This window comes from Sminthopsis crassicaudata, chromosome 2 (genome assembly GCF_048593235.1).
Source record: "Sminthopsis crassicaudata isolate SCR6 chromosome 2, ASM4859323v1, whole genome shotgun sequence".
Classification (NCBI taxonomy): domain Eukaryota; kingdom Metazoa; phylum Chordata; class Mammalia; order Dasyuromorphia; family Dasyuridae; genus Sminthopsis; species Sminthopsis crassicaudata.
Genome location: NC_133618.1, coordinates 484,891,521 through 484,907,734, shown reverse-complemented (window position 1 = coordinate 484,907,734; position 16,214 = coordinate 484,891,521). Strand labels below are relative to the sequence as shown.

General features: G+C 31.5%; 1 protein-coding gene across 3 annotated transcripts in view; it reads right to left on the bottom strand.

Moving 5' to 3' along the window:
• Positions 1-2,542: 2,542 nt before the first annotated feature.
• HEATR3 (HEAT repeat containing 3) overlaps positions 2,543-16,214 on the bottom strand; it is a 38,654-nt gene continuing 24,982 nt past the window's right edge. For 2 of the 3 annotated variants that reach the window (XM_074293344.1, XM_074293347.1), the window contains 4 exons: positions 13,621-13,709; positions 7,528-7,671; positions 6,385-6,561; positions 2,543-3,281 (listed from right to left, as the gene is read on the bottom strand). In XM_074293344.1, the coding sequence (XP_074149445.1) occupies positions 3,159-3,281; positions 6,385-6,561; positions 7,528-7,671; positions 13,621-13,709 (533 nt within the window). In that variant the 3' untranslated portion in view covers positions 2,543-3,158. The remainder of the gene's footprint in view (positions 3,282-6,384; positions 6,562-7,527; positions 7,672-13,620; positions 13,710-16,214) is intronic. The other variant, XM_074293343.1, reaches the window with a different exon arrangement.

The window sequence follows — 16,214 nt, the reverse complement described above, 5'->3', positions numbered from 1 at the left end:
AAGATAGAGGTATGCTCTGAATTGACAATATATCCATTATATTTAATTGAATTTAAGAAAGGGATTGGGATAATTTTTAATCTTTTCACTTATGACAAATTCTAAAATAAACCTTAAAGCATTAGGTTATACAAATATCTTTGAACTTGGTCCTCTCGTATTTATTCCTACATATGTCTACAGGACAGAGAGCCCCATTTCAAATGGTTTGGAATTAGGTCCAATGGATTGAAAAATTGTTCAGATCAGTTAAGGAAAAAAAAAAAAATCAACATTTAACACTGCCATCTAAGAGAAAAAAACAAGAAGAATTTCTCCATTATAATAAGCAAAGCTTTATCCTGATATTTATTTGAATTATTTGAAAATCTACTTAAATATAAATTCCCAACTTCAAATAGGTCTGTTCTTTTATTATGTTATGTTAAAAACTGACAGCAATAAGCAGAAAGATTGAACCAAGAATTCCTTGATATAGCACATAAAGATCATAAGAATGCATTAAAAAAAAAACTAGTATTCGTTTAGTTCTGAATGCTTTTACCACCAATTAAAAATTTTACTTCTCCATTTTCCTTAAGAAACCCAATAATTGAGTTTTTTTTTTTAAATTGGGAGGTCAAAGTAATTTGCAGTTAAAGGCAATGGCAAGTTTATTTATATGGAAATAAAATAAAGAAGGAATTAAAAGATTCTCTGAACACGGCATAAGCCATATGAAGATTTAATGTGACACAGCTAGGTGGTGCATTAGAGAAAGCACAAGGCCTGGAGGCAGGAAAATTCATCTTCCTAAATTAAAATCTAGCCTGAAATTTTAGTTGTGTGAGCCTGGGTAAGTCACCAACCCTTTTCATCATCTGTAATAAACTGGAGAAAAAAATTGGCAAACCACTCCAGTATTATTACCAAGAAAACCCAAAATGGAATCATGAAGAGTCAGATATTCTTAAAAAATCTGTACCTCAAACAGATTTAATATAATCAGGTACTGGCTTGATACACTTTAAAATGGGAATAAAATATCTCTGACAAGAGAAATGAACAGGAATATTCTACAGAAACAAACCTTTATCATCTTTATGATGTATGAAATAACACTGAAAAGTTGAGGTAATTAAATCAACTATATAAAAATCTGTATTCTATAAAAAAAATTCTCCCACTTTTCAACCTCAAGGTTAAAAACCACAGCACAGTGATTTTTGTTCCGTTTTGGACTTCATTAAAAAAAATTATATCATTTTAGAAAATTCAGATATGGGAAACTTATTTTCTTAAAATCATAGCTGGAAATCTCCTGAAATCCTATTTATCTATATCTATAAATCTTTATTATTTCCTTGGGAAATCTTTGGTTTCTGTCATATAGACATTAATCACCAATTTTCCTCTGAATTTACAAATGAACAATGTCCATCTGCATTGTCATATGTTCTCTTATATTATACCAATAAAATAAAATTTTGCTCTTGTGCAAAGACATTGCATAAACATCTTCAGATGTAAGACAGGTTTAAATATGTTCCTTTTCTATTTAGATGTGATGTTCTAAGTTAAAAGGCACAAAACCAAGTCAAAATAGTCATTATTCACTCCTTGAAAATTTTTAAATTAATTTAACCTATTCAACCTCTTCCCTTTTATAGCAAGTCAATTTCTGGTTCTAACACTGTAACATTTTCAAAAGTCACTTTTTCACACATTTTCACTGGTCACAATTTATAAAGAAATTCTGAAGACTACAATATAACACCATTACAAAATGAGCCAAATTAAAAGAAAAAGTTATTTTTGGAAAAATATTTTGTCATACAATTTTATTGAATATTCTATTTTCAATATCCAATTTAATTTCTTCAAGAAATTTGAATTATATATATATATATATATAAATACTGTAAAAGAAATGGTATAAATGAAAGATGGAAATCACCAGCAGTTTATTTTACAAAGCTATAAAACTAGCTAATAAAATTAATACGTTGTCCATTATCATTTCCTAATATAAACAGTGCTTGAACAATTAAGATTTAAAATAGGAATAATAGGAATATTGCTACCATGCATTTCTTTCCCCACCTGAGGGAAATGATAACCTGTTAGCAGCCAGTCCTCCCTCTACACTTCTTACTCCCCAACAACTGTAAATTCTCTATCTTCCTATCCTCTAGTCTCAAATTAGATCTTAGGAAAAAGTACTCTTCAGAAAAAAGACTAAATGTCTTATGTATCTTAAAAATTCTACATACATTAGTGAATAGAATCCAAAGTCTGAATTATCCAAAATCTAAAATATCAAGTTTTTATTTTTATTTTTTTTGAGGCTGGGGTTAAGTGACTTGCCCAGGGTCACACAGCTGGGAAGTGTTAAGTGTCTGAGATCACATTTGAACTCGGGTCCTCCTGAATTCAAGGCTGGTGCTCTATCCATTGGGCCACCTAGCTGCCCTCAATATCAAGTTTTTAGATAACTGGAGAGTTTCAATATAAAGCTTCTCAAAAAAACAAAACAAAAAACCCAACAACCCAGAAACAAAACTCCTTCCCCCAACTCTTTATTTTCTAAGCACAGTGAATTGAAGGGGTGAAATTAATTACATAACTTTGATTAGATTATCTTCATCAAATTCTCAAAATTACTACATACTCTTATTAATCATAAATTCTAAATTGAATCACCTCACAAAGTTAGAACAGGTAAACACAAATGGGATGGCTCAGGTGATAATTTCCTTTTCTATGGGATTTTATTTTTTAAATTTAGGAAATACTTCCTATCATAAATACTGTTGTTGAGGGGATCCATTTTACAAAATTCTTTATAACATTATCATTTAGTGGTTTCTCCATTATTCACAGCTTAGTTCAGAACTATCCAATTCTTTAAAATACTACTTTCCTTGTGAAATAATGACTGTCCACAACAAAATAATTTAAAACATACATCAAACTGTGCAGAATTTTCCAAAGGCATTCAAGACATATTTCTGTCACTTCAAAAAAATTTAAGGACTGTAAATATGTAGTTTGTTTTTTTTTTAAATAGCACACATACTAAAATATGTGACATCAGAGACAAAATAAAGGCCTCAATTTTGCAAACATAAAATTTTGTGGCAGTTAAAACAAATGAAAAGAAACAGTTCTCTGGTAATTCAAGAAGTTAGTCTTTTTTCTACAGTCTCCTGATAAGCAATAAATCTTCTCAAGTTCATTTTTACATTGTCAAGTACACAGAGTTGATCTGTACTGTATTTTCCTCTTCCTTCTTTTCGAAGCTGTAATTGGGAGGAAAAAAGGAAAAAAAGGAAATTTTTATATGTGACAACCATTTAATTTTTTAAAAAATTTATTACTAAAAACATAGTGGAGAAATCTTTGACATAACAGCTACTAGAACACGGGTATTCCTCCTCTGAATATGACATAGTTCACTTGCAGCATTTTAAGTTCAAAACGAATACCTTCAAATGACACCTGTAAAATCAGAGGTGCATTGGCAATGAAACAGACTGTTACATAACAAAAAATAGCTTCATAACCATGAGAAACAGAGCATCATGGACATCTGGCTAATACCATTGCCAGTATTCAATTTCGGTGTTTAACCTCCAGCATATACGAACCTCTAGAGAGTTCTTTGTTAGAAAGCAGTGTATTGTGTTTAATGCAGTTTGGGGCTAAAACATTTAAGAACGTGTAATGCAACTGTAGTTTCATTTTACACAGTGCCATTTCACAGAAATATGATCTTAAGAGTAGTCAATAAAATACTCTAGAAGCAAAACTGCCTTTTTTTTCTCTGAGAAGAATGAATTTGGCCACTGCTATTCAATAAACTGAGGTAGAAGTAACAGTTTAAATTAAGATTAACAGTATGTTGCCAAAAATTTTTGTTGATACGTAAAACCTTAAAAAATTTTCCTCTCTTAAAACTGAAAATGTTTTGTGTTAAGAAAATTTAGAATATTGGGAAAAAAATTAAAATACCTAAGCTGCATAGCCTCAACATGATTAATAGAAAGGTTTTAATGTAAAATTATAAGCACCAGATCTTTAGAACTCTTGGTACCCTAGGGATAAGCAAATAGAGGAGGAAGAAGCATTTCCATCCCGTGAAGTCAATGCAGTTTTTGTAAGAAAATGAGTGTGTTTGAGGGCTCCCTCTTACTGACTTATCTCTCTTCTCCTAACTAGGTTTCCAAAGACTAGCAATATAGTAAAAACTGACAGTGTCATTTATTCACAAAAAATTAGGCACAAGGAATTGCTATCCTGTTTGCTTAATTAAGACTTTGGACAAAGTCTTTGATATCCTACAATCTTTTAGAGGAAGAAATTAAAAACTGGGTTATTCTTGGTTGTGTAACTTAAAGAGTTACAAAGAACTTTAAGTATATGTTCTTATAGAAAACTAAGAATCCATAGGAGTCTGAACTCAATTTGGTCAATGGTTTCCTAATGGATATAACTGAAATAAAAGCTCTGACAACTCCTTTCAAATTGGAAAGGCTTGAATTGTATGCCTGCTGACCAAACATTCGAGAAAATTATTATCAGGAGCCTGTCTATTGTGCTGTAGTATGTTTACAAAAGAGGAGGAATAAAGTTATGGCTTTTTGAGCTATTAGCTATATTAGCACATTTCATAACTTAATGAGGCATCTGGTAGCTCACTAGATAAAGTACAAGGCCTGGACTCAGGAAGACCAGAGTTCAAATTTGGCTTCAGATATTTACTCAGCAGCTGTGAGTCTGCACAAGTCACTTAATCTCTATTTCCCTTAATCCACTGGAGAAGGAAATGGCAAAAAAACCCTCTCAAGATCTTTGCCAAGAAAAAAAAAGTATGGTATTAGTGATCACATGGTCATGAAGAGCTAGACAATCTCTAAACGAATGAACAAAATAACACATAAATATTAAATCCATTCCATGGTATGCTAAAATAAGCACTGGATTTGGAGTTTTTGGGGGCTGGTTTTAAATCCTGGAGAGACAAGGTCACTTCTCTGTAAAATGAGGTAAGACCTCAGGCCTAGGGTCTTTTATTTGGTCAACAAGTACTAAATGTGTGTAACATTGTTTTAGGCTCTGGGGTCACAAAGAAAAAAAATCAAAGTACTTGATCTCAAGGAATTGATGTTCTATTAAGGAAAAAACAATGTGTACAAAGAAAGTGCAAAGTAGTTTCTAAAAGGAGGGGACATGTAACAAATAGGATCAAAACTGGTTTCTTACATGAGTAGGTACTTATGTTTGAAAGCTAAGGATTCTATGAACTAGAAGAGAATACTGGTACAAAAACCCAAAGAGGAAAAAAGTGATCAACAATGCTAGATGTTGCAAAGATGTCAACAAGTAGTACTGGGCATCCAATTTAACTTATATAGTTTGTGGTCAAAAAAAATATTGTATGATTAGTCTTGGCTTTGTGATATAGAAAATTTTTTTACAATTAGTTTACAGAGTGTTTATGGGTTTTCAGGGACTCCCATTCTTTAATATATATACACTACTGATTAGTATTTGTTAGTTAACTCTCTTCTTCAAAGTTAGAGTTAGATTAGGTATTAAGAAATCTGAGCTAGTCTGTTAAGTATGTCAATGAATTTTTTCTAAACTTCAATTTCTGTATCTGTAAAAGAAATTTAGAGATTCATCAAGTTGCCCTTCCATGATTTAAATTTTATGCTTCTGAATGTCTTATCCTTCAACCAAAGTATTAACACATGAAAGCTATCTGTGCTATTATTCTGGAAAAAATTTTTTTTAAAAAATGAAGCTTATTATATAAGAGTTCCATTCAACAAAAGTGATTCTTGGGAGTTTTATCTTTTTTTTCCTATCAACTTCTTTTCTGAAAGTGGATGATTGATATCTCAAGGGAAGGACATATAGCAAATATAATAATCTTTTACAAAAAAATTAAACAGTTTGAAAAGTTAAAATTTTGCTTATCTTAGAAACTGAAACTGGAAAAAAAATAACATTTTAAAGTTCAGTAGTTCATGTACTTATTAGTAAGTGAAAATTAAAATATTTAAAATAAATTTCATTAATATTTAATATTAGAAAGTTTGGACACATCTTAAAACAGTTCTCACTAGAAGTCAAAATTAAGTTACTAAATTAAGATGAACTTAGCTATAACATACAGTTTAACAATACTACATGGGTTTTCTATTACTATTCTATTAGTCAACAGAAATTTATTAATAAGCAAATGCATGATCAACTGAGAATTAATCAATGAGATACAAAGATACCATGTTCTAATTCAACATACATTTAACCACTAAAATACTATTATGGCTGTCAAACCACATGCCCATTGTATGCTGAAACTCAACTGAGTCTAAGCGCAGGGTTATTACATACCTTCATTTTGAAAACTGGTTGGAATTCTTTTAGGGCAGATAATAATTTGATCTCAACTGCTGCTTTTTCTGCCTCTTTACCATCTGCAAAAACATCAAATACAGCATCCAGAGTTTCTCCAGTTACTACAAGAGAAGAATCTTTGGTGGCCACTTCAAGAAGAAATTTTCCAATAGTCTGAAACAAAACAGAATTGTCCAATATCTAAAGGTCACATACAAAGGTTAAATATATATAATTTTTTTGAGGCTGGGTTAAGTGACTTGCCCAGGGTCACACAGCTAGGAAGTGTTAAGTGTCTGAGACCAGATTTGAACTCAGGTCCTCCTGAATTCAAGGCTGGTGCACTATCCACTGCGCCACCTAGCTGCCCCCAAGGTTAAAATATTTTAAAAGTATACATAATAAGAATAATATTTCATGTAAAATTGTTTCAAAACATTTAATACTCTTAAAAGAATCAGAGATGTAAAGGTCTAAGAACTGTGAATATATATAGAAAGAATACTGAAATTGTAATTAGATGATATGGTTTTGAGTTGTGGAGTTATCTTATGAATTCATAACACCTCTCAGGACGGTCACTTTACCCTCTTTGGATAAGTTTTCATCTTCTAAATTACATAAAAACCCCTTCCAATTGTAATAATCTGTGACCCTTCTCCCCAGAGAGAGAAATAAAAAAAAAAAAATTACTTAGGTTTTATATCTCTAAACCAAGCATGATAGGTATTAGTTATACATAATACACTTTCTAAATTAGGATTATAGACTTTTAAACAGGGGCTTGAAAACATGGCAACTTGTCCCACAATTATGCTAAAATGTTCTAAGACTTCAAATTTAAAAAACAAACAAAAAAACCCACTCTATATTAGACATTAAAGGATTATTCCAAAAAGCTTTTTCTTAAAATTTAAGTGAAAGAAATATAGTCTTTTACAATTCTACATCTTCATGAATTGTGAAGACATATTTAAGAGATACAGCACTAGTAGAAAACAAGCTAGTTTTGGAGTTAAGAAGGCCAGAGTTTAAATCCCACCACTGACCTACCCCAGCCAATTCACAATTTCTCAGTGCTCTAGATAACTAATACTACAAATTTCAAAACTAGTATCTTAGTCTAGAAATATAGTTTACCTTCAGTGTTTCACATGTACCATCTTCCTTGGCTAGGACACAGCCTGTAATTCCTAGAATGCCAACGACATTTACTCTAACACCAATATTACTACTATGAATGCCAGCTTCACATAATGACATCAGCTGCTCAGGAGTCATGCACTGTTGAGAGATAATAGGGGAGATATTTTATATTAAGGTCAGTCAATTTCAACATTCAGGACAACATAGACTTTATATTAGGTTTCATAAGTACACTTCACAAGAAAGATAGGAATCATTTGCTATGAAGATACTGTCTGTATACTAAGAATCCAGAGAATCAAAAAATCAGGTTCCTTATTAAGCAATAGATTTTGACCATCTAGAACTTTGCAACTATTGTCAATAATCAATGTTAATTAATTAATCTATACACTTAAATTATCATCCCATATTATTCTTCATAAGTGTTGCTTTTCCACTGATTCTCAAATTATTTTAGATATATTAAGTATATTGTCAACACAGTCGATCAATTGCTAAGTTGGATTTAAAGGTCATAAATCATAAACCATAAAGAAGCCATTAAAAAAAATAAAGTGAAGCACAAATAAAATCAGATCTAAACAACTAGAAGGCTATCAAGAGCTTATTGCTGAGCTATTATAAAAAAGATAATTCTACCTAAATTAATCTACTTATTCAGTGCTATGCAAATCAAACTGCCAAGAAATTACTTTACAAAGTGAGAAAAAATACTAACAAAATTCACTTGGAAGAACAAAAGATTAAGAATTTCAAGGGAATTAATGAAAAAAAAAAAAAAATGCAAAGAAAGGTAGCCTAGCTGTACCAGACTTAAAACTATATTATAGGGGCAGCAAGGTAGCATAATAGATAGAGCACCAGCCTTGAATTCAGGAGGACCGGAGTTCAAATCAGGTCTCAGACACTTAATACTTGCTAGCTGTGTGACCCTGGGCAAGTCACTTAACCCCAGCCTCAGGGGAAAAAAAAACAAAAAAACACAGAAATAGTTTCTTCCATACTATCAAATCATTCTGAAGAGGAAGGGTTTCTATAAGGGATAGAGTGAAACAAGATCGGAAGTTTGCTTTTCAGAGGCTATTGCAAAATTCCTAGCTGTGTGATCCTGGTCAAGTCACTTAACCCCAGCCTCAGGAAAAAACAAAAACAAAACTATATTATAAAGAGACAGTCATCAAAACTAGTTGATATTGGCTAAAAAACAGAGTAGTGGATCAATAGAAAAGTTAGGTTCACAAAGTCAATATCTATAGTAATTTAGTGTTTGATAAACCCAAACACTCCAACTTCTGAGATAAGAACTTTATGTGACAAAAATTGCTGGGAAAATTGGAAAATAGTATGGCAGGAAGCAAGCATTGACCAACATCTAAACACCTTATACCAAGATAAGGTCAAAATGGATTTATGATTTAGACATAAAGGTTGTAAATACAAACAAATTAGGAGAACAAGGGATAGTCTACCTGTCAGATCTGTAAAGAAGAGAGGAATTGATGGAAGAAGCAAAGAACATGAAATGCAAAACGGATAAATTTAATTACAATTACATTACATTGATTAATTTAAAAGTTTTTGCACAAGCAAAACCGATGTAACCAAGATTAGAGGAAAAGTAGATAGCAGGGAAAAAATTTTCACATCCAGTGTCTCTGATAAAGGCCTCATTTCTAAAATATATTGAAAATTGACTCAAAGAATACAAGCTATTCTCCAATTGATAAATGGTCAAAGGATATGAACAATTTTCAGTTAAAATTAAAGCCATTTATAGACATATGAAAAAATACTCCAAATCACTGCTTATTAGAGAAATGCAAATTAAGACAATTCTGAGATACCACTACACACCTCTCAGATTGGCTAAGATGACAAGAAAAGATAATGATGAATGCTGGAGGGGATGTGGGAAAACTGACACTGATACATTGTTGGTGGAGTTTTGAACTGATCCATTTTGGAGAGCAATCTGGAATTATGCTAAAGAGTTGTCAAACTGTGCATACTCTTTGATCCAGCAGTGTTTCTAATGGGCTTATATCCCAAAGAGATCTTAGAAGGAAGGAAAGGGATCTACAGGTGCAAAAGTGTTTTGGCTAGAAATTAGAAATTGAATGGATGCCCATCAGTTGGAGAATGGCTGAAGAAGTTATGGTGTATGAACGCTAGGGAATATTATTTTTCTATAAGAAACAACCTGTTTGTTGTTTTTAAGATGTGAACACAGCATATGTTGATTACATTCAATCTCCATAATTCTTTTTCTGGATGCAAATGACGTTTTCTATCGAAAAGTTATTGGGACTGCCTTGGATTACTAAAGCATTGAGAAGAACTAAATCTTTCATAATTGATCATGTGGTAATTCAAGATAACTCCAATGGATAGAATTGTGATGGAAAAAGCCTTCTATTTCTGAGATAAAACTATGGAGCCTGAATGTGGATCAAAGCATAGTGTTTCATCTTTTGTTGTTGCTTGTTTTTTCCCCCTCTCTCACATTTCCCCCCCTTTTGAGCATGTTTCTTGTATAGCAAGTTTAAAAGAACTACGCATGTTTAATCTATATTAGGTTGCAAGCTGTCTAGGGGAGGGGCAAGAAGGAGGAATAAAAATATGAAACAAGGCTTTGCAAAGTTAAATGATGAAAACTATCTTTGCATGTATTTGGAAAAACAAAGTTATATAAAATGGAAAAAAAAAAAAAGAAAATGAGTTGCCAAATTAAGAAGCACTTAATCAAATCAACTTCATTTCTAAATCATTGGATGAGTTTTCCTCAATTTTAAAAGTATAGATTCTGAGAAAAGATTTTAACCACTGAAAACTGAACATTTCAGTGTCAAATAAGTAAAGCAAAGTATTTTATATGATAAGTATAAATTTACTAATAAATATAGCAAAGCGAAGGACAAAAAAATGTATTCTCTACTATCATCAGAAGGCCATAATCTAAAAAGAGATTCTTAATCTGGAGTCTATGAATTTGGGTGTTTTTTAAAAACCTATTTTTATAATTATATCAACATTGTTTGGTTTTCTTTGTACTTCAATGTATTTTATTTCATGCATTTACAAATAGGTCCAAGGGTGGTGCAATGGATAGAGCACCAGCCCTGAAGTCAGGAGGACCTGAGTTCAAATGTGACCTCAGACATTTAACACTTTCTAGCTCTGTGACCCTGGGGCAAGTCACTTAACCCCAATTGCCTCAGGGGAAAAAAAGTCCAGAAAACTCACAATATTGCCAAAAGGACCTATGATTTAAAAAATGATTAAGAAGGTACTAATCACCCAAGTCTGCCAACTCAGAGTTAACCTCTAATAATTTTCATCACTCTTTTTATCTCTATGTCTCATCATTTCACCTCAATTCCTTTCCCCTAGTTCAGATCCTCATCAACTTGTGCCTGAACTACTGTTATCAACAAAAATCCAGGAACTGAGAAATCCAATTCAATATAACTACAGAAGCTATACAATGTAAAACATATAAATATATATAAAATATAGTGTACCTACTAGGATATCCACAAGAACCATATTAAAACAACCATAAAATATTCTTTGCAGAAAAAAAGATAGACTTAAATAATCAAGGAACATTACATATGTCAAGCCAATATAAACAATTTAAATTAATTTACTCATTCAGTGCTATGTCAATCAAATTACTAAAGGAATGTTTTATAGAGCTATAAAAAAAATGCCAAAATTCATATGGAAAAACAAAAGGTCAAGAATCTTAATGTTAAAAATTAAAAATAGTGGGGAAGGGAGTCTTAACAACACCAGATCTCAAACTATCCTAAAAAGCATCAATCATTAATATGACTTGGTACTGATTAAAAAACTAGAGGTTGATAGATTGAATAGATTAGGTAGACATCATACAGAAGTAAACACACACAGTAAATAAACAAATCTAATAACCTCATTTACTGGAGAAAAAGAATCAGTACCTGACAAAAAATTCTAGGAAAATGGAATAACAATCTGACAGAAAATTATGTTCAGGCCAATAACTCGTATATATATATATATATATATATATATATATATATATTTAAAGCTCCAAATGGATACGTGACCTATGTATAAAAAAGCACATCACATAAAAAAATCAGAGAAGCAAAGAAGAAATTATCTTTAGCTCTACAGAAAGAAAGAATTCATAACCTAGCAACAGAAAGACCACAAAATAACATGGGCAATTCTGATATCAAGTATCTATACAATTATGTTATAACTATATATAACTGTATTGTGATTATAACGGAAATAACAAGAAAAATCTTTATATCAAGTTTTTCTAAATAAGATCTTATGTGCAAGATATTTAAATATAGGACTAAGAGCCACTTCCCAACAGATAAAATGGTTAAAGGATATGAAGTATCCTGAAAACAGGCTGTCCTCAAAGAAAGCTATCAATAAGTATATGGAAAAAATGCTCTAAATCACTAATAATCCAAGAAAAGTCAAAGCCACAACCATCAGATTAGCAAAGATGACAAAAGAGGAAAAAAGACAAATATTGGAAAGGCTGTAGGAAAACTGGCACACTAATAGACTGAAGAGCTATGAATTGGTTCAATCAATTAGGAAAGCAATTTGGAACTCTGCCTTAAAAGTTACTAAAACTGCATAGTCTTTGATTCAGCTACACCATTACTAAATTATTAAGGGTGGACTCCAAAGAAATCAAAGAGGAAAAAGGAAATAAATGTACAAAATTATTTATAGCAATCCTTTTTGCAGTGGCCAAAACTTAGAAACCGGAAGGTGTCCTATTAGGAAATCATTAAACAAATTGTGGCTTGTGAATTTAATGAAATGTGACTGTGCCATAAGATGAGATCAATTGCATAATGTTTGAGGAAACTATGAAGACTCATGAAATGATACAGAGCATCATTAGTGTGCAGCACTAAGAGAAAAATGTATGAAAACCTTAGCACATAGAAAAACTTAGTATAGAGAAAACTATAAGAACTCTGAAATCAGAGTTTAGAATTCTGATCAGTGCAATGACAAACCGAAAGACTGAGTGAAGATAAAACAAACCAGCCGCCTCCTGCCAGAGAAGGAAACTTAAGATGCTGAGAAGGATATACAATTTTGGGTGTAATAAAGGTGGAAAATTGTTTTGCTTGGCCACGCATATTCATAATGGGGACTTTTTGTTGTTGTACAATCAATGGAAAGTGGGGACAGATAATAAATGCATATAAAAATAAATTAATTCATTTTAAATAAGAACCTCAAGCAAGAAACATGGGACTAACAAATTCACAAGTCTTAGCTCTCACAAAAATATTTTCTTTAAAAGGTAATAGTTAGCAAAATCATATTCAATTAGTCCTCACTTTACAGTTACTGTCCAATGAGTTTATAAACCTTCCACCTGCTTTTTCCTCCATCCGAAGTAAAAATATACCAATAAATTTATTCATTTTGGAGAAGATTAAAACAAATGGTTACTTAAATAGTCATTGCCTGTGATCCTCTCTAAGTTAAAACCTGATTAAAATTCCAAGACTAGTCATTTTTTAGAACTCAAATTTTTAAAATTCTATTTTAAAATTTTCCAAATATGCAACTAAAAATGATTTAAATAAACACCACCACACCTATTCATCTATACACCCTTTATTTCAATAACAAAACAGTTCCACTTCAAAAAAAAAGTCAACAGAAAAGTTCACCTAATTAATGCAACTACTGCAACACAACTTCCATCTAATAAATGACTGATTATCTATGCCTTAGAAAAAGATCCTGATGACTATATGTAAAGCCAGAAGCTAAGTGACACAGTAAATATAGAGCACTAGAACAGAAGTCAGGAAGACCTGTATTTAAATCTTGCCTCCAACTCTTACAAATTGTATGCTCTTGGGCTTTTCAAAATCTTAATGTGTTATAAATGCTAGCTTTTTTCCCTAAAAGTTTTCTACTTCAAAGAATTTGCTAGCAAGAACATTAAAAGTACAGAAATAAAGCATTAAACTTTGCTTGCATATGTAACAAATACCTGGCAAAACACATCAAATTTTATACAGAAAGAGAAAATCTCACCTGGGAAATGTTCTTGGATGCCATTATCTGCAGGAGAGTCCTTAACGCGCTACTTATGGCTTCTAGGAATTCAGTGTGCTTGGCAAAATCTAAATACAAAAAAAACACAAAAATAAAATACAAGAAACTTCACTTCATAAGCATTTTAATTAAGTGATTCTATATGAATCAGTGGGAATATAAGGTAATACTATAATACCAATACTCAACTAGTAGAACAGAACATATCTGATATCCGAGTTGTCCTATAATTTATGGTAGCTAATTATTTTGACATGCATTTCTTTCTTCACATGTACAGTGATTCCTTGTGAAAATAAATTATAGTAATTAAAAATCCATAACGGGAACGTACTTTTGTACTTACATTAAAATACAACTATATCTAATGTTCTGATATTTGCAATCAAACTACACTAAGTATAAATACATTAAAATTTGAAAAATGTTTTGGGTTTCTCAATCTGCCCCAGGATAAATTACATTCTGTTCTCCCTTCCTTGTTGGGGAAGAACAGCAGTACCTCTTTGATTCAAAGTATTAGCTTAAACCAAATCTTGCCTTTCGAGTTTTCTTGCTATCTTGATTCACATTATCCTTTTTATTGAAGAAATATTCAAAATCTTTTTTTGTAAATCTGTTTCCAATCTGAAGATATACAATGCAAAATAGATAATCTACCCAATAACAATCATCAATATTATAAATGAATTACTTTATTTTATAGTTGAATTTTGCCTTTAACTTTTACATTAGGGGGCAGCTAGATGGCGCAGTCAATAGAGCACCAGCCTTGAATTCAGGAGGACCCGAGTGGTTTCAGACACTTAACACTTCCTGGCTGTGTGACCCTGGGCAAGTCACTTAATCCCAGCCTCAGGAAAAACAACAACAACAAAAAAAAAAACCTTTTATATTAATAAAGGGTGAAGTTGTCATTACAAAGATGGATAATATAGAACCATTTTTCCCTCAATACTTTTTAAAGCTTAATCTGAACACTTCATTTTCTTAAGTCTATATAATCAAGAAGGAAAAATTAAAGCCTTGACATTTTAATTAAATTAAAGCATTTGCTGATTTCTAAGGTGAAAATCCTTACACTGACAATTTAGCAACCTGCTTTTGAGAGCTGTATAAAGCTGGTTCTAGCACACCCCTGTCCCACATTATTCCTATAATCTATCTCTTTGCATTGAATGAAGCCAGGGGGAAACAAAAAGACAAAATAATGCTGCATAGGTCCATTACTTATTTTGTTACATAATCTCATTACTATGGCAAAGCAGTTCTTTTATACCTCATTCCTTGATTCACTATCTCAATTACCATACCAGTTTTTTCTAAACCATTTCATCCCTAAAACCTCATATAGCTTTTATTATGAGAATCCTATATATTTTGCTTTAAGTAACTGAGGCTAAACAAGATTTTCTTTTTAATCTCTCTTCATTCTCACATATCTCTCCTCATTTGTCTCACATGAAATTTACCTATCTCCCTGCCAAGTCAACTCAAGTTATATACAAGCAACCCCATTCCATCCTATGTTTTCCTATTTTCCAGGAGACAGTCCCCTCTATTACTCCTTTTTTGTTGTTCATTTTTTAAAAAGTCATTTCTGAATATCATCCTATTTGGAAGTTTCTTGGCAAAGAAAAGTAATTTCTCATTTCCTTCCCACTCATTTTACAGATGAGGAAACTGAGGCAAACAGGGTAAGTTGGTTTTGACTGCAGATCTAGTACTCTCTGCATTACAACACCCAGCTGCTCTGTATCACTGCTATAATCTCACTAATCATTCTCTGACTTAGAATAGATTTTCTATCATTTTGAGGAATAATTATATATACATATATATGTGCCATAGTTTATATTTATAAAAGATCAAGAGGAAAAAAAACAGTAAGGCCTACATGAAGAAAAGATACTTTTTCTTTATTTTTCTTGTTGTTGTTGTTTTGTCTTTGTTTTCTTTCATAGCATGACTTATAGACCCATATAGTCTACGTTATACCATGTCAAATTATATGCATTGTCAATGAGGAAGGGAGAGAATTTGGAACTAAAATCTGAAAGGGAAAGTTAAAATTGTTTTTATAATTAAGGAAGAAAAAAATATATATGTAAGAAAAAACAGATGGAAAGATGAAAACCATCTAAGAAAATTTATTATTTCTAAAAAATGTGCAGGGAGCATATGGATTTTCTATATGTTGAACAATTAGCAAAAGGAAATGAGCAAATACCACTAAGTTTTAAGATATGCTTAATATTTCTCTTAGAAACTAAAATTTTTAACAAAATGGATGAAACAATTTAGGATCACATATTTTTCTTTTCATTATCAAATATATACTGAATGTATTCAATCTTAACAGTGCTGACTTTAAAAAGACTGACTTAAGCTAGAATTTTATTTGTACAGTACAGGGGTGGGAAGAGGTAGACCAAAAAGAGCAAACTATTGTAATATTATTACACAACCCAAACAATAGTTCTGATCTGTATCATGTGTGATTTCTCTATCTAATCTTTTCTAATTTCCATAATTTATTCAAAGAATAAGTTGTTTAGAGCCAGAACAGCAAA